Source organism: Plecotus auritus (assembly GCF_963455305.1).
Source record: "Plecotus auritus genome assembly, chromosome: 7".
NCBI lineage: Eukaryota > Metazoa > Chordata > Mammalia > Chiroptera > Vespertilionidae > Plecotus > Plecotus auritus.
The window spans coordinates 148167770-148194762 of record NC_137774.1 but is presented as its reverse complement, the minus strand read 5'-3'; the positions used below and the strand labels follow the sequence as shown (position 1 = coordinate 148194762).

The 26993-nt window shown below is 49.5% G+C and overlaps 1 protein-coding gene across 4 annotated transcripts; it reads left to right on the top strand.

Annotated features, from left to right (window-relative positions):
• The first annotated feature begins 8480 nt into the window (after positions 1-8480).
• On the top strand, positions 8481-26499 carry CLPTM1L (CLPTM1 like). 4 transcript variants are annotated; one of them, XM_080682443.1, is made up of 17 exons: positions 8481-8920; positions 9403-9503; positions 10341-10530; positions 12857-13002; positions 15122-15200; positions 16560-16677; positions 16990-17084; positions 17778-17862; positions 19343-19446; positions 20718-20783; positions 21577-21627; positions 22449-22531; positions 23230-23264; positions 23850-23905; positions 23988-24032; positions 24706-24821; positions 25888-26499. In XM_080682443.1, the coding sequence occupies exons 1-17, from the start codon at positions 8759-8761 to the stop codon at positions 25970-25972; spliced, it is 1617 nt and encodes a 538-aa protein (XP_080538569.1). In that variant the 5' UTR covers positions 8481-8758; the 3' UTR covers positions 25973-26499. The 4 variants fall into 4 exon arrangements, with proteins under 4 accessions (XP_080538569.1, XP_080538571.1, XP_080538568.1 ...); XM_080682442.1 differs by having other exon boundaries at positions 8490-8920; positions 12854-13002; XM_080682445.1 differs by lacking the exons at positions 9403-9503; positions 10341-10530 and having other exon boundaries at positions 8483-8920.
• The last annotated feature ends 494 nt before the right edge of the window (positions 26500-26993 follow it).

The window sequence follows — 26993 nt, the reverse complement described above, 5'->3', positions numbered from 1 at the left end:
CTGAACCAGTACGTTGATTTGTTTCTGTTTCTGACCCCAGCACCGTCGTGGCTTTGTGGGCAGTGTCCTGGGATGATGGTCACTCCTACATGCTTCCTGCAGGCTTGTTGGAGGTGCCCGTGCCCCACAGGCATGACTGGGCGCTGAGAGGTGGAACACTATGGGCCGGGGCTTTGCCTGGGGAGAGCTTCTGCCCCATCATGAAATTGTCCACAGCAGCAACCAGGTGTCCTATGGGAGTGTACATGCCTTCCACAGCATCAGCACCCCTCAGCCGCCTGTGGAAGGGGAAGCTCTCGGACCGGGCTGGACCTGCTGCAGCTGTGGGCATCTTAGCGGAGTGCCTGGCTGAGCCCAGGGGCACACACATTAGTGTCAATTCCCCCCACCCAGAGGGCGATTGGCCCTGAGCCCCAGACCAAACTTCCGATTCCAGTGCAGATCGGTTTCCTTCTGGCTGCTTCCAACTGGAGTCAAAATGCTGCCCAGCCCTCCCTGGCCTGGGGGCCGACTGACCAGCCATTCCTCAGACTCCAGGCAGAGCCCAGGCCTCTCCCGCTTGTCCCCTCAGCCTTCCTGGAGAGTTGCAGTGCACTGTGGGTTCTACTGACTATTGTAGCAGCAGTGGACAGACTGGGAGACCATGGCCGAGCAGGCTGGGGCATGAGGTGAGAGCAGTGCTTATAGCCCCACAGGTCAGCCAGGCCAGAGGGCTTCTTGTTCCCCAGAGGGGTGGCCCAATGGCCAGATGTGCAAGCTTTCAAGGGTCCCTGCGGTGACCACTGCCCTCCTGTGTTCCAGCTGAGTCCTGGGTGCATGTGAGCCCTGGACCAGGGAGGACTCAGTGTTGTTGCATTAAGTTGGGACTGAAGAAGACAGAGCATGTCCAGGAGGCCCAGGGAGGGGAGGGCCGGTGGCCTGAGCAGACCCTTGTGATTTCCGTGATCCCACCACCTAACAGGCTGCATTTGTGGCTAGGAGAGTGCACTTTCCACGGAAGACTAGAGACTGAGTTTTCCCCAGCTAGAGCTGAAACGACCATGGAAGAGCAAAGCTATCTAGTCAGAGAGGGGCCTGGTCCTAGGGCCACCTGGCCCTAGAGCTGTTCCACAGCTGTGCTGTTTTCACATCTGTGCTGTAGCACCACTGAGCTGTTCCACAGCTGTGCTGTAGCGCCACTGAGCTGTTCCACAGCTGTGCTGTTTTCACATCTGTGCTGTAGCACCACTGAGCTGTTCCACAGCTGTGCTGTTTTCACATCTGTGCTGTAGCGCCACTGAGCTGTTCCACAGCTGTGCTGTAGCGCCACTGAGCTGTTCCACAGCTGTGCTGTTTTCATAGCCATGCTGTAGTATTGTTTGCACTGAATAAAGTTTCCTTCACTGCACCCCAATTGGGGATTCTTGTTGGCGTTGAATTGGTGCCAACAAATTATTGGTTGACAGGTGCAACACACATACCTGCCGGAGCCTGGCTCCTGCTCCTGTCTAGGCAGATCTCTACTGAGTACCAGCACTGCCATCTCCTGGAACCTGGGCTCCCAACCCCTGGCCCAAGCCCCAAGTACACACCTCTCCCTTCTGGCCCTGCACTTACCCCCCTACCCCTCCACCCACCATCACTGTCCCTCCCCACCAGGCTGGCCAACTGTCCACTGGCCCAGGGGTGTGTCAGTTCAGCCAGGATGAGACAGAGGGACACCTGACCCGACCGCAGGTCTCAGGATGACAGTATTTTGACTATATGTGGTAAGACAAGTAGAACTGTACACAGATAATGTGCCCCAGTTAGGAAATTTGTTTTGCACAGAGCTATGAGTTAGCAATCCTGGAGTTATTTTGTTTTCTAGAATTGAGCAAGCGAGCAAACATGTTTTGGATAATCAGAATTGGATACATAATTTTGCATAATTTTCGGGCCCTGTACAAAATGAGAACATGGGGCCCTTGTTCAGAATTCGTTAACAATTTCAGGACAGCAACAGTAGAACATTAAACCAAGCCCTTCCACGCGGGAAGCTATGTGGATAATGAGTCTCAAGGTTGGATAAGGTGAATATTGGTCATAAACACAGAAGGAATGACAGACAGAGAAAAACAAACACGATGTGATTTCACTTATATGTATAATCTTCTTAAAAATCGCAAACTCATAGAAAAAGAGAGATTTGCATTTACCAGAGGTGTGGGGTGGGACAGAAGGAATTAGAGGAAGGGGGTCAAAGGTACGAACTTTCAGGCATAAGATCAATTAAGTCCTGGGCGTGTCGAGTACAGCTCGGGGACTACAGGTCACAGTGTCATGGGGGATATAGGAAAGCTGCTCAGACAGCAGATCCTAACAGTAAAAAATACAAGAACATGTATGTTCAAGCTTATCCATTACTAGAGGCCTGATGCACGAAATTCATGCAGGAGTAGGCCTTCCTTCCCCTGGCTGCCACCAGCTTCTCTCTGGCACCCGGGACCCGGGCTTCCCTCGCAGCCCCAGCTTTGTCCAGAGGACAGAAGGATTTCTGGAAGGATGTCTGGAAGGACATCCGGTCTAACTAGCATATTACACTTTTATTATTATAGATAGCCCAGTTTTAAAGCTGAAGGCTGGAAACAACCCATATGTCTGTCAAGACGGAGATAGTTGAATAAACTGTGGTACAGCCACAAAATGGAGAAATGTGCAACTGTAAAAAGATATAAGAAATGTCTCTACTGCACAGCATTTTCTCCAGGATATATAAAAAAATAAAAATAAAAAACTCAAACATCTGGAGATAAAAAATATAACACCTGAAATAAAAACACACACAGAATGAGCTTAATAGCTTGAAAACGGCAGGAAAATATTGGTGAATTTAAACACACAGCATTAGAAAGTATTCAAACCCGAGCATGGGAAGGGGGGAAGTTGGAAAAATAAACCAGCCTCAAGCTGTGTAACATACACATAGCTGGAGCCCCAAAAAAGGGGGCAGAAAAAATTTATTTGAAGAAATCTCAGCTGCAGCATTTTCAAATTTGATAAAACTCTCATTGAATAAGTTCAATAAGCCTCAAGCAGGGCAAACAAGGGAAACCACACAATAGCATGTCATCAATAAATTGCTGAAAACCCACTTTTGTGAGAATAAAAAAGTCATCTTTTCTGTCAAAGAACAGTTTAGACAGCCGCCATTTTGGACTGCGTGACTTGGCAGCCACCATGTTGGCTGCATGACTTGCAGCTCCCTGGAGGCCGCCATCTTGAAACAGCAAAGGCCAACCCCTCCCTTCAAATTAGCCAATCTCGAAAGACTGTGGGCCTGAGCTCCAATCAAGAGTGAGAGGCAGTTCACATGAGTCAGGATTAAAGAGCCAAGCAGACCATCTGCTCCCAGGCCATGTGCATGCGCACCCTTCCGTGCAGGATTAAAGATATTTGCCTTGCTGCCTAGCTCCCGAGTGTTTTGTGTTCTATCAGGACCCCTGAATTTGGGGTTTCACCTAATTTCTTACACTTTTTCAAAATATCCTAAAAGCAGCCAGAGAAAACTAACACACTATAGAAAGAGAAACAAAGACAGGGATAACTGCTAACTTTTCAGCAGAAACAATGCAAGCCATAAGACAATAAAACATGTGCTTCAACGTGCTGAAAAAAAAAAAAAAACGCTGATCAAACTAGAATCCTGTAATTAGTGAAAATATCTTTCAAAAATGACAGCAAATTAAAAACATCTCCATGCCAAAACCAGTTTGGCTCAGTGGATAGAGCGTCGGCCTGCGGACTGAAGGGTCCCGGGTTCGATTCCGGTAAGGGCATGTACCTTGGTTGTGGGCACATCCTCAGTGGGAGGTGTGCAGGAGGCAGCTGATCGATGTTTCTCTCTCATCGATGTTTCTAGCTCTCTGTCCCTCTCCCTTCCTCTCTGTGAAATCTCAATAAAATATATTAAAAAATAAATAAATAAAAAAAATAAAAATAAAAACATCTCCATATAGGCAATGGTTGACAGAATTCACCACCATTAGATCTGCATGACAGGAAATGCTGAAGTAATTGAGGCTAAAGGAATAAAAACTAGCTGAAAGCCAGGATACATACAACAGAGCCAAGAGCAGGTAAATATATATATTGTCAACTGGTGGTTGTTGGTGCCAATTCAACGCCAACAGAAGTCCCCAATTTGGAGAAAGTAAACTTTATTCAGTGCAAAACAGCTCAATTGTGATACAGCACAGCTGTGGAACAGCTCTGGGGCCAGCCAGGTCCTTCTCCAGCTACGCAACTCTGCTCCTCTATGGTCTACTTCTTCCTGGGTTAGCTCCACTCTGCTCTGGCAAGATATCTTCAGTGTTTCACCTCAGCCAGGGAAACGGCTTCTATCTCTCCTAGCCAGAGGAGAACTGGTTTAAGTGGTCCCTGGTTGGCCCATAGTCATGCAAATGAGGATTCCAAATCCCCACAGCCTGATTGGTCAGAACAGAGCCACTCTGATTGGCTGGAGCTGCACAGCTTCAGTAGAATGGAGAAAACCTCAGTCCTATCAGTTGAAATAGGATTCCAGAAATTCCTTCATAAGGGCTGGTTCAATGGCAGAAACACAGTGCAGGCAGGCAGTTCAGTGCAGGCTTCTCTGTGAAGTGCAGTTTCTGTGAGAGGCCCCTGTGTGGCAATGGTTGCTAGGCTATGTTTTTTTTAATTTGAGTGCAGTTAGTCACTAGTAGCCCTTCTTAATAGGTGTGTCTCTCCCCCACCCCACTTCAGGGTTTACATTTTAAACATATTTGTTCATTTCTAACTTATTTAAAAGATAATTGACTGTTCAAAGCAAAAAATAGCAATATATCATGGAGCTGATGGCATAATAGAAGTGAAATGTATAATAATAAAAAAGGAACAGGACAGTAGAAATGAAACTTGACTGTTTCAGGTTGTTGCAACCTATGTGACATATAATATGATTTGAAGGTAGATTGTCCTAAGGCAGTGGTCGGCAAACTCATTAGTCAACAGAGCCAAATATCAACATTACAACGATTGAAATTTCTTTTGAGAGCCAAATTTTTAAAACTTAAACTTCTTCTAATGCCACTTCTTCAAATTAGACTCACCCAGGCCATGGTATTTTGTGGAAGAGCCACACTCAAGGGGCCAAAGAGCCAAATGTGGCTCACAAGCCGCAGTTTGCCGACCATGGTCCTAAGGTAAAGCTACATATTGACAACTGGAAAATTATATTTTTTCAAAAAGGTCCCACTCAGAGGCCTATAACAAAAAATACATTTAAATCATCCTACACAATAAAAGCCTAATATGCTAAGTGTCCGACCGTTCGTTCGACCGTTTGACCAGTCGCTAAGACGCACACTGACCACCAGGGAACAGACACTCCAACAGGTGGGTTAGCTTGCTGCCTGGGTCCAGCTGATTAGGACTGGGTGAGACCAGCCGGACACACCCTGGAGCCCTCCTGCGGTCCCTCCCTGGCTGGCCAACCTCCCGCGGTTCCTCCCTGGCTGGCAGGCCCTAATCGAGACTGGGCAAGACAGGCTGGACACGCACCTGGACGAATCTGTGCACTGGGCCGGTTTCAGCCTGATCCCCGCAGGCCAGGCTGAGGGATCTCACCGGTGCATGAATCCGTGCACCGGGCCTCTAGTTTAATAATAATTAATAATATAATAATAATAGAGAGCAAAAATAGAAAAACATACCAATAATTACATTAAATTTAAATGATGTAACACCAGATTAAATGGCACAGATTATCAACCAGAATTTTTAAAAAGCAAGAACTCTAAACTGCCTATAAGAAATACATTTCAAATGCAAAGACACAGAGGTTAAAAAGTAAAAGATTATGAAAGAATATGCTAGGGAAATACATCAAAAGAAAGCTGAAGTAGCCGAAACCGGTTTGGCTCAAAGGATAGAGCGTCAGCCTGCGGACTGAAAGGTCCCGGGTTCGATTCCGGTCAAGGGCATGTACCTTGGTTGTGGGCAGATCCCCGGTGGGGGTTGTGAAGGAGGCAGCTGATCGATGTTTCTCTCTCATCGATGTTTCTAACTCTCTGTCCCTCTCCCTTCCTCTCTGTAAAATATCAATAATATATATATATATATATATAAAAAGAAAGCTGAAGTAGTTCTGTTACTGAAAGTAGAATTGAAAATAATATCGCCAGGATAAAGGACAGTTCAGAATTCCAAAATGGCCAATTTATCAAGAGGGCATAATCTTAAATGAGTATGCTCCTTTTGAGCCTCTGAGAGGGGTCCTAACCATTTTATTCCAGTTAATTTTGTATTTTCTTCAACAGCACCCACCCCATGGAGTTTATATTGAAAAAACAACAAAAACTGTTACCAAACTCAAGGGGTTCACGTTGTGGGTTGTTCTGTTCAAGGAGACTTGGTTGTCTCCAGGTAGTTTTATTTACTTGCAGCAAGTAAAAGAGAAGGGATTCACATCTAAAGCTCTGTCTTCCCAAGGGAGGCCTAGCCATTACTTGTATCAACTATTTTTCAACCTTTTTCATCTCATGGCGCACAAAAACTAATTAGTAAAATTCTGTGGCACACCAAAAAATATGCATTTTTTGTCGATCTGACAAAAACATAGGTATAATTTTGATTCATTCACACTGACTGCTATCATTGTGTTGGCTGTTGTCACTTTTTCATTTGACAGTCTAAGGAAAAAGAAGTCAGTGCCCCTGACTAAATAGTCAGGTACTGCATGATTTTAAAATTCTCGCAGCACACGGTTGAAAATCACTGGCTTAGCCGAAACCGGTTTGGCTCAGTGGATAGAGCGTTGGCCTGAGGACTGAAGGGTCCCGGGTTCGATTCCGGTCAAGGGCATGTACCTTGGTTGTGGGCACATCCCCAGTGGGAGGTGTGCAGGAGGCAGCTGATTGATGTTTCTCTCTCATCGATGTTTCTAGCACTCTATCCCTCTCCCTTCCTCTCTGTAAAATATCAAAATATATTTTTTTTAAAAAATAAAAAGAAATAAAAAGAAACTCACTGGCTTATATATACTATTTGGTCAATTACCCGTAGTAGGCTACACATACCTGATTGGGTCCCTATCAAGCTTATCCTGTTTACAGCAGACCTGCAAAATACTGTGCTACCTTTTAACATTTAGTAATGTGCACATTCAGGAAAAGGGGCCACATACTAAACCTGACTAAAGCTGGGGGCAGGGTGGGGGAGCAGTCTGCATGGTGGGACAGAAAGTAACCACACAGGATGGTCTGAACTTACAAATGTCCTAACTGAAAGCAAGTCATAGCAGGGAGTCACATCCGGGGCTGGTAGCTTCCTTAACAAAGGTCATTCTTTACCTTAAGTGCGCCTGTCTTTTTGCAACTGAGATAACATACCTTTGAAATGTCAGTCATCTTTTCCCAGACCCCTGAGGGCACAACTCCCAACAGAGCAAGAGACCACAGAACCCATCATTGTTATCTTATTGCCCACATACTAATGTAAAACAAGTATTTGTCTCTCTGTTTTGCTTTTTATCCAATCTTAGAGATTTCCCCTGCTTTCCTTTCTCCCACGTTTCATCTACCACCCCGGGATTTCATGTAACCACCACCCCCCTTTATGTCTCCGCCTTTGATCCTAATGTATAAGACAAGCTGTAAAACTGCCATTCTCCAGAGCATTTTCTCAATCCGTTAAGTTTTTTTTTTTTTTTAATATATTTTATTGATTTTTTTACAGAGAGGAAAGGAGAGGGACAGAGCTAGAAACATCCATCAGCTGCCTCCTGCACACTCCCTACTGGGTATGTGCCTGCAACCAAGGTACATGCCCTTGACCGGAATCGAACCTGGGACCCTTGAGTCCGCAGGCTGACGCTCTATCCACTGAGCCAAACCGGTTAGGGCTCAATCCGTTAAGTTTTTGATTCCTGGCAATTGTAATCAATGTGGCTCAAATAAACTCATAAAAACTCTACAGGTTTAGACGTTTCTTACTTCCACATTTAGAACCGCCCAGACCTTGAGACCCTTGTCCTATCTAACAAAACCAACATGAAATCAAGTATTTCATTTTTGTTAATCTATTGACTACTTCTTTCTCTTTAGCTTTTATTTTGACGTTTCCAGATTTAGGACTGAAACAACACAGAATCTCTGTATCGCCTCCATCCAGCTTCCTCAAAAGTTAACATTTCACTCATTTGTGGATCTGGCCAAGCCTGGGGGATGGCGTGGTTCCAGGCCGAGGGTCCGCTGGCGATCTCGGGTGGTGGTAGGCTCTGAGATGGCACCCTCCTACCTCTGGGCGCCCCTGGTCCGCCGGCTCTGGTTCCCAGACCCGCCCCCGACCTGAAAAAGCCTGAGAGCCCTGAATCCCCGGAGCTCCTAGGAAGGACGGCGCGGGGAAATGACGTCACCGCCTCGCCTCGGACGCGAGCTTGTGCGTGAATACGCGCGCGAGGGGACTAGACTACGCTTCCCAGGTGGCCGTGCGGCGCGCCCACTTCCGTCGGGTGGCAAAGGACCCGGAAGCTGCCGGCGCGCCGGCGAATCCCGCGGTGACAGGTAGACGGCGGCGGCAAGAGTATGCAGGGTGACCGGTGGTCCGCGGCGCCCGGCGCGTTAGTTCCCCGACGGCGGCGGCGGCGCGCGGCGGCTCTCGCGTGAGCGGCGACGGCCAGAGCATCCAGCGGGCGCTGGGAGGGAGGCTTGTGGGGCCCGCGGCAGCAAGACGGACCGGGGCGGGTGGGCCCCACGCTCTGCCGGGAGGCGACGGCACCATGTGGAGCGGCCGCAGCTCCTTCACCAGCCTGGTGGTGGGCGTGTTTGTGGTGTACGTGGTGCACACCTGCTGGGTTATGTACGGCATCGTCTACACCCGCCCGTGCTCCGGCAACGGTAACTGCATTCAGCCCTACCTGGCTCAGAGGCCCAAGCTGCAGGTGAGTTCCCGGGTTGGGGAGAGGGGTCTCCACGATGGACGGGGGCCAGGAGCTAGTCTCACCTGAGCTGGGCAGAGTCCGGTGGGCTAGGGGTCGCTTCTCATCTGAGCCAGGCTGGAGCTGGGCTGAAAGCTCTCCTGGCCTGATCCCTGACCTCCCCAGCCCTAATATCCTAGAGACTCTGCGTGCATAGTGGCCGCAGGCAGGCCCCAGACGCTGCCCCTTGTCACCCCATTACAAGGTACCCAGAGTCAGTGTACCCCTGCTCTGTTGATCCAGTCAGCTACACACTTTAGCAAGTTGTTCTTTTGCAGCAGACACATCAGATACAACCATTCTTTCACAGGTCAGAGTTTTGTCCCTTTGGGAGTTAAAAAATGAAACCTTTCACCTTTCAGATTGCTCTCCTTTGTGTAGCTGTTTGATGTGTGTATTTTGTGGCCAGGGCCTTGCCAAGCTAATTTTCTTGACATCGCTTCCAGCTGAGTGTGTACACCACCACACGGTCCAACCTTGGTGCTGAGAACAACGTGGATCTTGTCTTGAACGTGGAAGACTTTGATGTGGAGTCCAAATTTGAAAGGTGTGGTTATATGACAAAGTGCCAGTGATAAGGTTAACATAATAAAATGTTTAGATTGTTTAAAAGTTAGCGTTCTGTATGTAACAAGGTTGCCTTAGAAAAGCAGTATTACCTACCGTCTTGTGAGAAAGTTTTCATGGAAGACCTATGTGTGATATGTAGACAGTCAAACTTTCGTTTTACTTGAAAATAGCAGATATGTTTGTCATTTAGGAAGCAGCTGACACCTGCATCTTATGGCTGTGGGACATGCAGCAGCTAGGGGGGGTTTTTGAAGGAGTGGATGTTGCAGTGGGAGTGACATGCGGTTTCCCACAGCAAACTACTTGTCTCTTTGTAACCAAAGGCGTTTCATATATAACTATGGCTCTAGACAGTCTTAAGATTTCAACAAGCGCAACTTGAAAAATGATGTGCTTGTCAAGAATCTACCTTTTCTCTCTACCTCGTCCGGGAGGTATCAGATAGAATGATGGGAACATGTGCTGGAATGAATGTCCTCTAGTTGGCCAGCCCCATCAGAGAGCTGCAGAGGCAGTGCAGCGGGCAGGGGCCTTGCACACTTGGGGTTGGCCTGTGAGTGAACTGACTTCTCTGAATGCCAGGAAATGGAGGCAGAAAACGCAGGCTTTCCTGCTCTCAGGTATAGCTGCTCAGGCTTTTAGGAAACATTCCATAAACCTCTGTACCTAGGACTCTCAATCAAAGGCAGGTGGGTTTCATTTTTAGTACTCTAAACTAAAATTAGTTGTTATAAAGATATTTGAGTAATCTTTGCTGTGTATGTATATACAGTGTAAGTGTACACGTTTGAAATTGTAATTTGTCTTGTTTTAGGACAGTTAATGTTTCTGTACCAAAGAAAACAAGGAATAACGGGACGCTGTATGCCTATATCTTCCTCCATCATGCTGGCATTCTGCCTTGGCACGATGGGAAGCAGGTGCACCTGGTTAGTCCTCTGACCACCTACATGGTCCCCAAACCAGAAGAGGTCAATTTGCTCACTGGAGAATCTGCTGCACAGGTGGGCATCTTCATCAGATTATTAGCCAAAGGAGCCTGCACTCTGCTTCCTGGAATTCACACCTGCATGTCCCTGTACATGCAGCTGAGATCTAGGGCTAGGTTATTAGCAAACATGTCTGTGTTTCAGCAGAATAATTTCCCATGATTTACACATAAATATTTTGTCAAGTTAGTGACGTGCACTTTAAGTAATCCACTGACATTTTCTATGCGTGTTTTTTCACAGGGAGCCCCTTTTATGGAGCTTAGCTGCATTCATTTCTTAAGACTTGGGAAACTTACTGCACTTAATATATTTATTCTAAGAATATAATTTAAAATTATTCAAAAGGCAGATGTACAGACCATATTTTATACATCTGTAGAAAACTATATGTACCAAGAAACACTGGGAGTTACATAAGTGACCATTGACAAAACCTAGGAATTTTGGTGTTTGGGTCTGTGTTGAACGGAATGTGAGATCATTTACAAACAAGAAAGATGGCAGCTTTTCAGGAAGTTTCTGTGATGCTCCCTGCACAGGGACAGGGCTGTCAATGGTTCAGGTAGGTTTTGAAAAACCTGATAGCCTGCTCTGGCCTCTCCCAGTTTGCACTTCCTGCTGTGGGTCCTTGAGAAGACCCCTCACCTCCTTTCCACAGGCAAAGTATGGCCCTGCCTCATGGGGCCTTCCTGGGAAATCAAGGAGGCAGTAAGTATAAAGGGAATGAGAGGTCTTTGGAACGTATAAATGCCAAATGTTAGCTATTACTATTATTTGGGAGATAAATTATTACATAAAAAATATATCTTTTTTTAAAAATATGTTTTTATTAGAGGCCTGGTGCACGAAATTTGTGCATGGGGGAGGGGGGTGTCCCTCAGCCTGGCCTGCACTCTCTCGCAATCCGGGACCCCTCAGGTAGGGTCCCTAGGCCTGCCCGGTGATCAGGGCCTATCAGGATTTTCCTTCCCCAGGCTGCTGGCAGCTAGCCCTGCCCCCGCCACTGCCACTGCCACTGCTTGCCACCTGTGTGGCACTGTCCCCCCCACTCCCCTGCCACCGGTCGCCTCCCTCTGTAGGCGACAGGCATGGGGTATGATCGCTTGGCTGGCCTGGGCCTTTCTCTGCAGCACAATCGCTGGCCGGCCCCGCATACCTGCCACAGCATCACTGGCTGGTGGCCTGGGCCTCCCTCTGTGGGGCGATTGATCGCAGGGCCCCCAGATCAACACCCCCCCCCTCCGCCCCCGCAGAGGGAGCCATCAATCGCCGAGCCCTGTGATCGATCGCCCTGCGGAGGGAGGCCCTGCTCACCTGGCCAGGGCTCTGTGATAGATCGCTGCGCAGAGGGTGGCCTGGGCCTCCCTCTTTGGGGCAATTGTGGAGCCCTCCCCACCCCCCCATCAATAGCCCCGCCAGCTGGTGGCCTGGGCCTCCCTCTACGGGGGCCATCGTGGCATGATGGCGGGGCCCCCTGACCAATTGCATTGCACCCGCTTTGGCTGGCCTGGCGCCAGTGCGTGTCCTAGTGTGGTCATCTGGAAAGTCGCTGTTTGGTCATTTGGTCAATTTGCATATTATGCTTTTATTATTATAGATTGATTTCAGAGAGGAAGGGAGAGGGAGAGAGATAGAAACATCACTGATGAGAGAGAATCATTGATTGGCTGCCTCCTGCATGCCCCCCACTGGGGATTGAGCCCACAACCTGGGCATGTGCCCTTGACTGGAATCGAACCAAGGATCTTTCAGTCCACAGGCCGACACTCTATCCACTGAGCCAAACCAGCTAGGGCAAAAATGTATCTTTTAAGTAGGAGATAAAGGACACTGTTTCCTAGAATATATCAGTTAGAGCTCAAATAAAGATTTTCCTGCCAATCAGTTTCTTGGTGGATGCCTAGACATTGACACAACTCCTTCCAGACAACCTGACATTCCTGATTGAGGAGCAGTCTCCTTTTCAGTTTCATTGCACATGCAGGACAGTTAGCTCTAGCTCGCCTACACCTCCTGTAATTGTCTCGAGGACTCACCCTCCCCAGGTTCCCTGAGAAGTGTGCCTTGCTTAGGTGGAGGACCCAGGACAGGAGTCAGTGAGATCTAGGGCCACATGGTGCTTCTATGGAGAGAAGGAAGTGAGGGGTATAAGAATTTGGGCAACTGGCAGTTGTGGCGCCCCACGCTCTGCCAGGCTCTGCTTCCCAATTGGTCTTGGCATGTGGGCTATTCCTAGGTGAAGGTGCCAACCACCCTGTTACCTCAACCTGTTTCAGGCCCTGTTTCCCAGCCAGCATTGGCCTCTTTTCATGCTAAGTCGCTCCTTTTCATTTAGCAGAATATCGAAGCTGAGAAGAAGCCGATGAGTGCCCTGGATGAGCCTGTTTCTCACTGGAGACCAAGATTGACACTGAATGTGATGGTGGATGACTTTGTCTTTGACGGGTCCTCCCTGCCTGCCGATGTGCATCGATACATGAAGATGTAAGTGCACTAGTCTAACCGGTGACTGAGGCTTACTTGCCTGGCTTTAGCATCAATTTGCCCTGAGCTGACAGCAGAGGAGGCGACCACAATGGTGTAGGGCTGGAGGAAGCCCCTCAGGATGGTGGCCCACCAAAATCCAAAAATGGATTGGTCGCACGTGCATTTTTTTTAAAATATGTTTTTATTTATTTCAGAGACGGGAAGGGAGAGGGATAGAAATATCAATGATAGAGAATTATTGATCAGCTGCCTCCTCCATGCCCCACACTGGGGATCAGCCCACAACCTGGGCATGTGAGCTGACTGGGAATCGAACCACTAACCCACACCAGCTGGACACACCTGCATCTTTGAGTTGTCCCTGGGATGGAAGGCCCAGAAGAGCCTAAGGTGCTGCCTGGACACCCTCAAGCTTTGTCTCTTTTCTCTGGGCAGTCTTGCTGACCAAGATTGCCATCAGAGCATTGGAATGAATGAAACTGGGAGTCATCCTGCCCTTTGTTTTTGTTTTTGTCTTTTTTAAATCCTCACCCAAGGATATTTTTTCTGTTGATCTATAGAAAGAGAATGGAAGGGGTGGGTTGGGGGAGGGAGAGAGAGGGAGAAACACCAATGTGAGAGAAACACATCAACTGGTTGCCTCCAGCAAAACCCCACCGGGCCAGGGTTCAAACCTGCAACCAAGGTATGTGCCCTTGACTGGGAATCGGGCTCGAGACCCTTCAGTCCTAGGGCTGAGATGCTCTAACCACTGAACAAACTGGCCAGGGCCTGCACTTTGTTCTTGGCAAAGGCTTCCCTTGGAGAGAAAATGGGAGCAATGATGAGACCATGTCACTTGAGTTTTGTCCTGTCTGCATTCTGACTACCTTTGTTAGGGGCACCATGGTCAGTTTTAATGTGACTGATTTACTATTTAAAATTAACTTTTGGCCCTGGTGGATAGCTCAGTTGTTAGAGCATTGTCCAGATATGCCAAGGTTGCTGTTTCCATCCCTGGTCAGGGCACATACAAGAATCAACCAATGAGTGTATAAATAAGTAGAACAACAAATCAGTGTTTCTCTCTCCCTCTCTCCCCTGCTTTCTTTTCCCCTCTTCCCCTCCCTCCCTCTCCCTTCCTCTCTCTCTAAAAAAATCAATAAATTTAAAAAAATAATAATAAAATAAACTGTTAGATCTTGTCACTGTCATTTGCCATTATTAGTTAAGCATAACTATTAGCATTGATTGACCATTTAGACTAGTCTGTGTCTCCAGGCTTTGGGGAGCCTGCTGTTAGGTTAAGACCTATTATAAAGTCATCACATAGCATCTATGAGTGGCCACTATAATAAGTGTTCTTATTTCATTTGTCAGTAGTTCCTCTGGTATTGTCAGGAGGGGTTTTCCTTTTGTAAATTTAAACCTTATTTTTTTAAAAATATATTTTATTGATATTTTACAGAGAGGAAGGGAGAGGGATAGAGAGCTAGAAACATCGATGAGAGAGAAACATCGATGAGAGAGAAACATCGATCAGCTGCCTCCTGCACACCTCCCACTGGGGATGTGCCCGCAACCAAGGTACATGCCCTTGACCGGAATCGAACCCGGGACCCTTCAGTCCTCAGGCCGACGCTCTATCCACTGAGCCAAACCGGTTTTGGCTTAAACCTTATTTTTCAATACATGATACACTCACAGGTCAAAATGTGAAAGGTGTAGAAAGTATCATTCAGTAAAAAGCCCCCCCCCCCACTCCTATTCTCTGGCCCCCACCCCTCCCAGGCATGAAAAGCAGGTAGATTTTTATTTTTGTTCTTACTGCCTCACTGAACCATTCATGTCTGTGCACAGAGGGGCCTCTTACACGTTTTCACGCCCTGGATGATGTTCCACAGCGTGGTCAAGTCCTTGTTTATTTACCCATCCCCTCCTGGTGTCCAGTGTGTCAGCAATGAGTATAGCTTGTGAGACCCCTGCTTCCGTTGGGAAGGTGTGCCTGGGATTGTTGTAACCAGAAGCAACTGAAGGTGCTGGGAGGGATTTCTCAGGTAAATGCAGTGTCTGGAGCTGCGTTCAGGTCATCTAAGGTGACAAAACTTCACAGTGACTGAAAACTGCTTCACCCCAGGATCCAGCTTGGGAAGACCGTGCACTACCTCCCCATCCTGTTCATCGACCAGCTCAGCAATCGGGTGAAGGACCTCATGGTGAGCATGCTCCCCTCTGTATTTCGTGGCCTGAAGTGTGGCTGCCTCCTCAGTCCTGCCCTGATGGCTCGTTTGTGCTTTCACTTGGCATGGGTGTGCTCTGGGTTTGCTCCTGGTCAGCGGCGGGGTCCTTCCGAGCCATCCCCTCCTCGAGCCCCTGTGCCCTCACTGGTGTAGGGCTTCAGAAGTTCCTCATTAAGGACGGCAGGGAACACTTGGGAAGCAGTGAGGAGAGACAAGTTGGTGGCTGGGCCACGGAAGGAGCTGGGCAGCATCCACAGAGCACCTGCGTTATCCTGGTCACTGCGTGGTTTGGTAAAAGGCCTGCTGTTCAGAGTGCTGTTGTTCTCAGAAACAGACGTGTGTATATACAGCTAGCTTTTTTCCAGGCTGCCTTCTGCCACTAATGCTTTGTCTCACTTGGAGCCGCTTTTCTGAAGGAATGCCATATTTGGAGAACAACCAAGGCCACTGGTGTATGCGGTGCTGCCTGCTATGGGAGCCTTTACAGTGGCACCCCCGTGGGATGGGCCTGGCCTGTTGCCCACCTGGCCTGAGGCTGGTGCACTGCATGGGGTGGCCTGGTGCTGGACCTGGTGTCTGGTTGCCTGGCTCACTGCAAGGGGTCAGGGTGAGCATGGACTGTGACACTGATTGTATGCTCAGGACCCTCCTGGGACCTGACCGCTGCGGCCACGTATGCTGACAGTGGGACTGAGCTTTCCTTCCTGTGGCAGCCTCCACCCTCAATTCTGTGCCTCCTCATGAGCCCAGCCTGAATGCTGCCTCTTCCTGGAGCTTTCTACCAGCCCAGATGGAATGACTGCCCATGCCGGGCACTCGGCTTGTGGGTATGGGCAGAGCAATTCTGTCTCCAGCCCTTCTAGGAGAGGGGTCTGTGTTTGGTTCAGTGGCACATGTGTCTTTAGTCCCTGGCATGTGGTGGTGCCACTCATGCTGGGAAGGATGAGCAGAGGGGATGTGGTCCAGAGAGATGTGCAGAGTTTCCTCAGGAAGAGCTCAGAGCAGTGTGTGCAGGAGGAGTCCCGCCCAGTTCTGAGAGGAGAGCACGTGGGTGCTGGAGCCCCAGAGGAGGGAGGGAGGGAAGGTCAGCCTCAGTGTGACCATCATGCCCAGGATGTAGGAGTGTCTAAAGCCCACCAGCCACATGGCCTGGGCCTGAAGCCTCAGCTTCCACTGTGCCCAGACTGGTGGGTGCAGAACTTGGGGACAGAGGTGCAGTGTCTGTGCACAGGGTGCAGCCCAGGGTACGCAGTGGTCTGAACGAGGCAGAGGGTGCGGTCTGGCAGCTGGGTGCACCCTGGTGGGCAGGTTCTGACTGTGTCGTCACTCCCTTAGGTCATCAACCGCTCCACCACCGAGCTGCCCCTCACCGTGTCCTACGACAAGATCTCACTGGGGAGGCTCCGCTTCTGGATCCACATGCAGGATGCCGTGTACTCCCTGCAGCAGTTTGGTGAGGCCGTGGGTGCCAACCCAGACCCTGGGTGGCAGTGTCCTGTAGTTGCAAGTCCAGATATGTACACAGACTTGGTAGCCTTCGTACCTTGTGGTGCAGGTTCTTCCATGTAATTTTAATCAGAGGGTCACGCGTGTCCTGTCTTTGAAAAATTCTTGATTACCTGAAAGTTTGCTTTATTTAGAACATAGTATTTGAAATGCCATAGTTTTGCTCAGGTGAGCTCTTACTACCAACAACATTCAGAAACCTATGTAACATTAAGTAAGGCTGACATTGCCCATTTTGCATTATGTTTTCTTTTTTCAGGGTTTTCAGAGAAAGATGCTGATGAAGTGAAAGGAATTTTTGTTGATACCAACTTGTATTTCTTAGCGTTGACCTTCTTTGTCGCAGCATTTCATGTGAGTGGGTCACTGAGTCCTTGTTGGTGATGACAGTGGTAGGCGTGGTGGCTCCGAGGGCGCCAGCCATCCTCAGCTGGGGGATTGGTGTAGCAGTGTCCCACCTGGCAGCTCCTTGGTTCCCAACGGACCTGAGACTCCACAGGCCACAGTGCTTGGCCTTTATCGTGGAAATGAATTAATGACTATATGAGCCCTACTGTGGTGATCACAACATTAAACACCAGTCTTCTGTGTGGAATCCCTGTTTGAACATGGGGTCTGCAGGCTGTGGAGGAAAGCCATCACTGGATGGTGGCTGTGCTGGATTCAGGTCCAGGTGGGAAGGTGAGGTAGCACAGGTCCAGGGAGCTGAGCCACAGTTGGCTCTGAGTGCCTGGGACTCAGCTGCCAGTCCAGCTAAAACTTTCCAAAACTGCTGAAAAATAGCACTTTTTATCAAAAGTTCATGTCTCAGAATGAGCTTCTGTGCTTCTGAGACGGACACACTGTGCGCTGTTGCCATGAGAGGGGAGGAGAACATCTGGGCGCCTGTGGTCTCCCTGCCACTGCAGGCGGAGATGCTGGTCGTGGTGACCCCACAGTGCATACCGCAGCGCGGTACATGAGACTTGGGGTTCACCTTCTGCGTCCACTGCCTACCTGCCAACCCACGGGAGATAGATGCACACTGCTGTCCTCTCTCTTTTTCAGCTTCTGTTTGATTTCCTGGCATTTAAAAATGACATCAGTTTCTGGAAGAAAAAGAAGAGCATGATTGGGATGTCCACCAAAGCAGGTAGATGCCCTCGGGATTTTTGACCCATTCCCAAAGCGTATTATGCTGTTATAAAAATGGGTTAGAATGTTCATTTTGGAACCTAAAGTTATAATTGTCTATGATGCATGCTGGTTGCAGGCCCCATCCCCTGCTCCTGGTCAGAGGGTCCGCTTAGGTCATGTATGGTAATAACTGGGAGGGAGCTGTCACCATGATTTCGGTGAGTGTCGTGCAAGCGTGTGTCCACAGAGCACAGAGGACCATGGAGGCCACGCAGCCAGGGCCCATCTCAGTGACGTTCCTAGTGCCGTCTGTGTCAGCCAGGCGAGTGTCTCCCATGGAAATGACACTCCCCAGTGGCTGGTCTGGGATGCTGGGGTGCTCCCCTGCCCCTGTCATCCGTGTCTCAGATTCTTCTTTCCTGTCCTCTGGTATCCTCAGAGAGGATGCCCCTCCCTTGCCGAGTCCTCCTGCCTGCTCCCAACCTTTTCAGGTGAGAGGAGAGGGAGGGTCCCTGAGTCTGTGCCCATGGAAGGCAAGCAGGCGTCTTACCCTCCAACCCCCTGCCAGTGCTCCTGGTGAACGCCCTGCAGAGCTGGCTCTGCCGCTGCTGCCGAGAGAAGTACTTAAGGCAGTCGGACACTTTCAGTCAGCTACGGTGTTTTCTAAAGCACAACTTACTTTATTTATTGAGTTTAGAGAGGAGAAGGGAGAGGGAGAGAGAGAAACTTAGGCCTGCTGCCTCCTGCATGCCCCTTACTGGGGACTGAGCCCACAGCCCAGTTATGGGCCCTAGCTGGGCATCAGACTAGTGGCCTCTCAGTGCAGGGAATGACACTCAACCAACTGAGCCACACCAGTCTGGGCAGCATGACTTTAAAAGAAAAAGGGTACAGCTTTAAAAGACAGGTGTCTTTATCACAGAATTGGTATAAAAACAAGAAAGTGTAATTTGATTACAGGAAAGCAAATTGTCATAATTTCAGTCAAGAACCCATTATTCTCAGTGTATTTGCTGTGTGATTATGTGTTTGCAAGTGTAACTTGATCATATTTATGTAGTTGAGGTTGACTTCTGCTGGGTTCTGGAGCCTTTTCTAACATTTTCCTTAGTATGTGTGGCCTACTGTTCACTGTTAATGGACAGTGGGGGAGAAATATTGTAGGTCCACACGTGTGTGCACGTATGTGTGTTTGGAGCTGGGGCAGGGATGTGCATGTGTGAGCTGTACACGTACAAGTGTGTTTTTTAGTCAAGTGGAGATGTGCGTGTGGGCTCTGTATATACAGGTGTATGTATGTACAGATGTATGTGGGGCTGTATAAATATAGGTATATGTGAGTGGGATGGGTATGTGGGAGAGGGGCTGTGCATGTGCTGGTGTGTGTGAGCCGGGTGCGGGGTGGGTGGTGGGTGCTTGTGGTCTGTACACGTGTAGGTGTGTGTGTGAGTGGGGTGGTGGCCCCCCTCAGCAACCCCCACCCCCTCTGTCCCCAGTGCTCTGGCGCTGCTTCAGCACTGTGGTCATCTTCCTGTTCCTGCTGGATGAGCAGACAAGCCTGCTGGTCCTGGTCCCAGCGGGTGTCGGAGCCGCCATCGAGGTGAGCTGTCGTCTGAGTTGTCATGGTCCTTGGGCACAGGTGCTCAGTGCAGTCAGAACCTGCGTAACTGCCCGAGTGGCATGGGGCCACCTTCATGGGCAGGCAGGGACGCAACTGCTGCGAGTGTTTACCAAAGTGAGAATTCAGAAGGTCCTTTAGGTGGCCATACAGTTTTTATTATTAAAAGGCCCCAGCTCATCACATCTATTGCAGAATGTATTCTGACATGTTTAAAGTTCCATGTGGTTCGTGCTGTGCTGGATGCCACTGAAAACAGAAGTATGCGGTGTGGGCTCCAAAAGCTTAGTGCCCTGTGGCGGCCCTGCTGTGTGGGGCTCAGGAAAGGGAGCCCTGTGGGGCAGGCAGCCTTGGGGCCAGTCCTTAAGGACACAGTTGGAGTTGGGACACAGGAATAATGGAGGGAGGTGGCAGCCTGCACATCCTGCTCTGCGAGTCGCAGCCCTCCTTGCACATGGCTGTCAAGTCAAGGACTGTGCTCTCCATGCCTGTGGAAGAAGGCCGCCAGCTGGGGACACTCCCGGAGCCATAGCTGCAGTATGGAAACTGGCCACAGCTGCAGTATAGAAACTGGCCACAGCTGCAGTATAGAAACTGCTCTTTAAGGCCGTGACGCCTCTCCTATCAGCAAGGCAGCAAGTGGGGCATGGGTCCCAGAGAGACCCAAAAGCACAGGGCTTGAGCAGAGGCTGGGGCCTTCCAGTGCCAGAAGAGGGTGCCAGGGTGAATTTAAAGACGCAGGCAGGGTGTGGTGAGCCAACCAAGTGCACACAGCTGGGAAGGAGACAGCCCAGAGGAGGGCAGCAGGCTGAGGGCTGGTTGGTTAGTGCCGATAGGTGGTGATGGCATCCACATGGGCAGTGGTCGGCAAACTCATTAGTCAACAGAGCCAAATATCAACAGTACAACGATTGAAATTTCTTTTGAGAGCCAAATTTTTTAAACTTAAACTTCTTCTAACGCCACTTCTTCAAAAAAGACTCGCCCGGGCCATGGTATTTTGTGGAAGAGCCACACTCAAGGGGCCAAAGAGCCGCATGTGGCTCGCCAGCCACAGTTTGCCGACCACGGCACATGGGGGACAGGCTGCTGGGTGGCATGTGGGCCAGGGGTCAGGTCCCAGGGCCTGTGCCTGTGAGCTAACCCAGTTGGGCTTGAACAGGCAGGTGCCTGGTCCATGAGGGCTTGAATGGTGAGTTCTGGCATCTCCTTGCTCTTAGAATCATAAATGTCGGTTTCTTGTTTTTCCTCAGCTGTGGAAAGTGAAAAAGGCTCTGAAAATGACTGTTGTTTGGAGAGGCCTCAGGCCCAAGTTTCAGGTGAGTGTTTTTGCTGTGTTCTCTAGGGGTTCTGTCTTCCTTCCTCGCCCCAATCACATACTGAGCAGTGCCTGCACTAAAGGCAAGCTGCCTCTACACCAGACGGGACGCTGGTCTGACAGCTCCCATGCTCCTGTGGGCAGTTCAGGCCAGCTTCCCAAATAGCCAGCCACAGCCCAGACTTGTCCCAGCTATGGTCGGCAGTAGCTTCCCTCCCAGATCAGGGCTGGGAGCTGAGTGGCGTTTGAGGTTTACAGGCATGAAGCTCACTGCTCTCTGACACCTCAGTTGAGGGATTTTTGACCCTCCCATGTCCATGTCCAAACAGACCAAGGGCAGGAAACTTAGCAGATAGTACAGTTCACTGTTTTCTACGTTAGACCAGTAAACCCTCCTTTACTGGTCTCCTTGACTAATCTAAGCGCACTGTCCGTGTATCTGCACAGAGCAAGTGTTTTCACTGAAAACACCACCAGGGGAAGAACAGGGAGCAGCCTGGTGAGTGGGACACATGTGGACAGGGCTGCTCTGCCACATGGACACACGATGTGGTGCAGAGTCCAGGCCAGAGTGGAGCAGAAGTGCTGCCCGCTGGTCCTCCCGGTGGAGGGAGGTGTGTGGTCATGCCAACCTCAGCCTTGATGGAGGGGTCGTACCTCACACAGTGTGGCCAGGCCAGGCATCTCTGCCGATCAGCACACAGCCTTGTCACCCCTTCAGTCCTAGCGAAGTCATGCTCAGACACCTGCCTTAAGTCACTTAGTTAACATGATTGTATTGACTTTTACAACAGTTTGGCGCCTACAGTGAGTCTGAGAGGAAAACTGAGGAGTATGACACTCAGGTGAGCAGCAGGTGGGCAGGGGGAGATGGGGGGAGCGTGCATGTCCAGCAGACAAGTCACTGAGCACCTGACTGTGACGTTCAGCACAGGAAGACCATCTCCTCGGAGGGTGATCACGATCCTAAGTGGTTTTCTGGCTTGGAAAAGGGGCCAACAGGTGTCTTCTCCCTGTTTCCGGGTCCCTGCACGTGTCCTCGTGCCTGTCTCCCAGGACATTTTTCATAAGCAGATTTGTCCCCTGGGGGTTTGCTGGGGTTGCTGTGAGCTCGCTCTGTCACTTGGACGTGAGTGACTCCACAGGGAGGCCTGTGTGCTGAGGCTACTGTGAGGGAGCAGCAGTTTGCAGTATGACCATACAGCGTGTCCTATACAGGAATGGGTATGTTTATTGGCTAATAAGCATCAGCCTGCATCCCAACTTTTATTGGGGCTACGATAAAATACAAATCAGAATAAACTCAAGGATACAGCCGCGTTGACTTAGATAGCCGTCTTGACACAAACCTAGGAGCGTTTCTTCAGATTTTTATCCACATTTATTCACTGATCTGTCGTAAGCTAGTTTGTTTTGAGTGAGCCAGTATGTTATTGACATCACTGTCTACATCAGTGGGCTGTGGGTGCTCTGAGTTCTGTAGGTTTGATAAACGCACACTGATGTGTCCTCCATTACAACATCACACAGGTCAGACAGCTGCCCACACGTGCCAGTTTCTTGTCCTTTTTGTTTATTTTCCATCTTTGTGAGTTAGTTGCATGAAGTGCACGTTAACAGAGGTTTGAGGATTGGGCTCTAACAGGAAGTACTCTGCTCCCTGCAGGCCATGAAGTACCTGTCCTACCTGCTCTACCCTCTGTGCATCGGCGGCGCTGTCTACTCACTGCTAAACATAAAGTATAAGAGGTACAGGCACCACTAGGACTTCCCCTGCCACACTATCACCAGTTTATTCTGGCAGCCATGCAGACCATGCCTCTCAGCCTCCTTCCGTGTCTGCCTGCCATTGTGGGGACTACGGACTGGCCAATTCTGTGGCTCTATCTCATCTGCAGTGTGGAAAGCAGGGGGTCAGGGGTTGGAGCGCTCATGGGAGTAACCTTAAATTTGAGACACAGCTGAAATGGGGGTGTCCCCATTCCCATTTTTCCAGATCAGCGGGCACATAGAGGCCGGCACCCACAGCACTGGTGTCTAGGGTGAAGTTGGATGCTTTTGGTAAGGGAAAACTTAGTAGCAGTGTGGGCTGCTGCATTCGGGGTCGCAGGGGCTTGAGAGAGGCCTGGGATTTTTCCATCTGCCTGGCAGTTCTGAAGGACAGTATCTGTCAGTGTAGAGAAAGCATGTCAAACGTGCAGCCCGCCAGCCATGAGTTTGATATGCTTGGTGTAGAGTCTCTAACCCCTGCAGCATCAGGGACCTGACCAGGGTCCAGGGCCTCCAGTGTGCAGAGTATCTCCAGGAACCTGTAATCACACCTTGTTATGGGTCCCTGTGAGAGCTGGTGTTTACAGAGGGTTCCCACAAAGAATTGGTTCAGTTTAAATAGACACTGATGAGAGGGAAGTTGAGCCTTTCACAGTGACAGCTCTCTTCCTTTTCAGTTGGTACTCCTGGTTAATCAACAGCTTCGTCAATGGTGAGTCATGTGGTTTTCTGTTCTGGTAATGGCATACATAGCAGGTACCTTTTCATTGCTCCTGTAACATGAGGTTACCCTATCAGGCCCTGTGCACTCGGCTGGGCCTCAGGGTGCCCATTTGCCTACGAGAGTCCCATGCAAGCTTCCCAGGACTAGAGCCTTGAGAGGTCTGTTTCCTCTGTCTGAAAACCTGAAGAGTAAACAGCACTGTTCTTACATCTGATTCCTTAGGGCAACTACAGCCACAGCCCTACAGCATGGAGCTCTGCGTGGGGCCTGCCAGCCTGGGGCTGGCCCTGACCACAGCACTGGGTCTCTGCAGGCAGCTAAGGGCACAGAGCAGAGGGGATGGGCTCCCGGTATGCCATGTTCACTGGGTGTGGGTCTCAAACCTGGCCATAGCCCCCAGAGGGGACCATGTGGGGTGGGTATCCTGTCCTCACAGCCCCCAGCACTACTTGGCCCCTGTGGGGGAGACTTACGGTGATTGAAGAAAAGGATGTTGCTCTCTGAAGTCACTCTGCTGGGGCTGTCAGGGTGGCATAGTCCATGCATGCTCTCAGCCATGTCTTGTCTCCCCAGGGGTGTACGCCTTTGGCTTCCTCTTTATGCTGCCCCAGCTCTTTGTGAACTATAAGGTAAGACACATCCCCAGCTGGACAGTCACCCATGTGCTCTGTGCAACCTGTTCCTTACCTGCACATGTCTCCTTGTCCCCAGATGAAGTCGGTGGCCCACCTGCCCTGGAAGGCCTTCACATACAAGGTCAGTGCTCTGCCTGCAGGAGGCGCTGTGTGTACAGGGCCACATTCCTGGCACAGTTGGGGCCTCTCCTTTAAACACGAGAACCCCAGCAATGACTTTAAAAGACAGTAGCTCTGACTCTCAGAGCAACAGAAGACGTTTGCTTGAATTAAATGCCATGTTACTTGACAACATGGATCAAAACGAGCACCCAGGCCCTGGCTGGGTAGCTCAGTTGGTTAGAGCATCGTCCCGATATTCCAAGGTTGCAGATTTGATCCCTAGTCAGGGCACACACATGAATCAACTAATGAATACATAAAATAAGTGGAGCAATAAAATTAATGTTTCCCTCTCCCTCCCCCTCTCTCTCACAAAATCAATAAATAAATTGAAATTTTCATTAAAAAAAACATTGGACACCCCTGACCCAGTGGCTGCTGTCCAGAGGGTAGCCCATCATCCCATAGGTTGGGCTGCCCTGAAGGCTATCTGGGTATGTTGTGGCCAATCCAGAGCCTCCACCTGCTCATTTTGTTTTTATTGTCACTACAAGAGTCTCTGTTGCCCATGGTATGTCTGCTATGATTTGCTGAGACGCGTTGTGAGTATGAACAGGGTTCAGGTAGTTGGGCATCTCCAGGTGAGCCCCACAGCCCGTTCCTCACCCTATCCCCTCTCCCACCCGGCACAGGCCTTCAACACCTTCATTGATGACGTCTTCGCCTTCATCATCACCATGCCCACCTCCCATCGCCTGGCCTGTTTCAGGGACGACGTGGTGTTCCTCATCTACCTGTACCAGCGATGGTGAGTGTGGTGTCTCTGAAGTGCACTGCCAGGTGGAATCTCACCATTCCTGCTGATGTGCACCTGGCCATCCTGAGGGGAAAGATACAGCTTGTAGTGGTCTTTGTGTGTTGCCCAAGCTTGCATTCTGGTTGCCAGTGGTAGGCGGTGGAAGAAATTATTCTGTCTCTTGGTATAGAAGTGTTTGTTTTGTCTGAATGATGGGATCGGCCACTGCGGGCTCATATCTCCATAGTCGAATTTGGTGCGACATAAAGGAGGTCGCTGCCCCAGCCTCTAGGAGCTGGGACCAGTCCCCAGGGGCAGGCCTTCACTGGGCATGGTGTTCCAGCCCCAGCTCCCACTTGGGCACAGCTGTCCTTGTCCTCTGATCCGCCTGGAGCACAGAGCTCTAGTCTGACCATTTAAAAATATCAATAGGCACTAGCTGGTTTGGCTCAGTGAATAGAGCATCAGCCTGCGGACTGAAGGGTCCCAGGTTCAATTCCAGTCAAGGGCACATGCCCAGGTTGCGGACTCAATCCTCAGTAGGGGGCGTGCAAGAGGCAGCCCATCAATGATTCTCTTTCATCATTGATGTTTCTGTCTCTCTCACCTCTCCCTTCCTCTCTGAAATCAATAAAAATATATTTAAAAGAAATATAAAAAATAAATTATCAATAGGAGGGCACAAGGTGAACCCCCAAATTCCTCTAATGCAGGGGTGGGCAAACTTTTTGACTCGAGGGCCACAATGGGTTCTTAAACTGGACCGGAGGGCCGGAACAAAAGCATGGATGGAGTGTTTGTGTGAACTAATATAAATTCAAAGTAAAGGAGCGGAGGGGAGAGCAAGAGAACCCTCCGCTCTTTTGGCTCCGTGGGCCGGATAGAACAGCCGAACGGGCTGGATCCGGCCCGCGGGCCGTAGTTTGCCCACGGCTGCTCTAATGCAATAAACTTCTGACAATTTGCTGCTTTTTTTTTTTTTTTGTCATTTATAAGACATTTGATTTTTTATTAATGGGCTCAAGGGCATGTGCTTCCTCCCTTCAAAAGCAGTAGAGCATCCATCGTATCATTGCAGGCTCTACCCTGTAGATAGGAGCAGAGTGAACGAATTTGGGGAATCCTACGAGGAGAGGCCCCAGCAGAAACCCCACACACAGTGAGCCCTGGCCTGGGCCGCCCTCGAGCCACTATGCAGCACATCTTGGATGGTCAGCTGACTGAGTATTTTTTAATGCTTCTGGTGAATTCCTGGACGTTACCCTTCTACATTGCCAAAACCTCTGAGCATTTCTCATATGTCTCCTGAGTCCATTTGAGAGGAGCTGGCTTCACTTACAGTGTCCCCAGCGTGAAGACATCCATCTCGGTCACTGAGATGTTGGGCGCTCATGGTCATCCTTGGCCGTTGGTGGCTCTCAGCACAGGAGCGTCCAGTGTCGGCAGTGGCTATGCTATCACCGTCACCGGTGTCCCCCGATCTGGCGGACTCCGGAGGCAGGGAGGTGCAGGTTTCCACCTCCAGTTGTCTGTAAGTGCTCCTTACGTGAAATTCAAATGCCTCTAAATCCATGCTGTACAGACTCTGGGATCAAATGGCTTTTTTCCTTTTTGTTTAAAACTTGACTATTTTAAAGCTTAATGTATGTATGTTTCTATATTAAAATAAATTTCTTTGGCTGTAACAGTTTCTTGTTCTACTACAGATACTTTCAGATACTTTCGTTTCTCTGGTTCCCAGAGATGAACTTACGATGTGGGTTCATTTGTGTTTGCTAAAAGGACAAATGTAAAAGACCTTCTACCTAACCTTAGAGTCGTGAATGTTCTTAAGTATTTATATTTGGTATTGAAGACTAAATGACTAAATTATTATACGGTCATGACTGGTCAGATTGATGGTGTTTTTGTTACAGAAATGCCCTAGGTTAGTGGTCAGCAAACTCATTAGTCAACAGAGCCAAATATCAATAGTACAACGATTGAAATTTCTTTTGAGAGCCAAATTTTTTAAACTTAAACTTCTTCTAACGCCACTTCTTCAAAATAGACTCGCCCAGGCCGTGATATTTTCTGGAAGAGCCACGCTCAAGGGGCCAAAGAGCTGCATGTGGCTCGCGAGCCGCAGTTTGCCGACCACAGCCCTAGGTTAATGTAGAGAAATAGCACAGGTGAGGCAGAGAG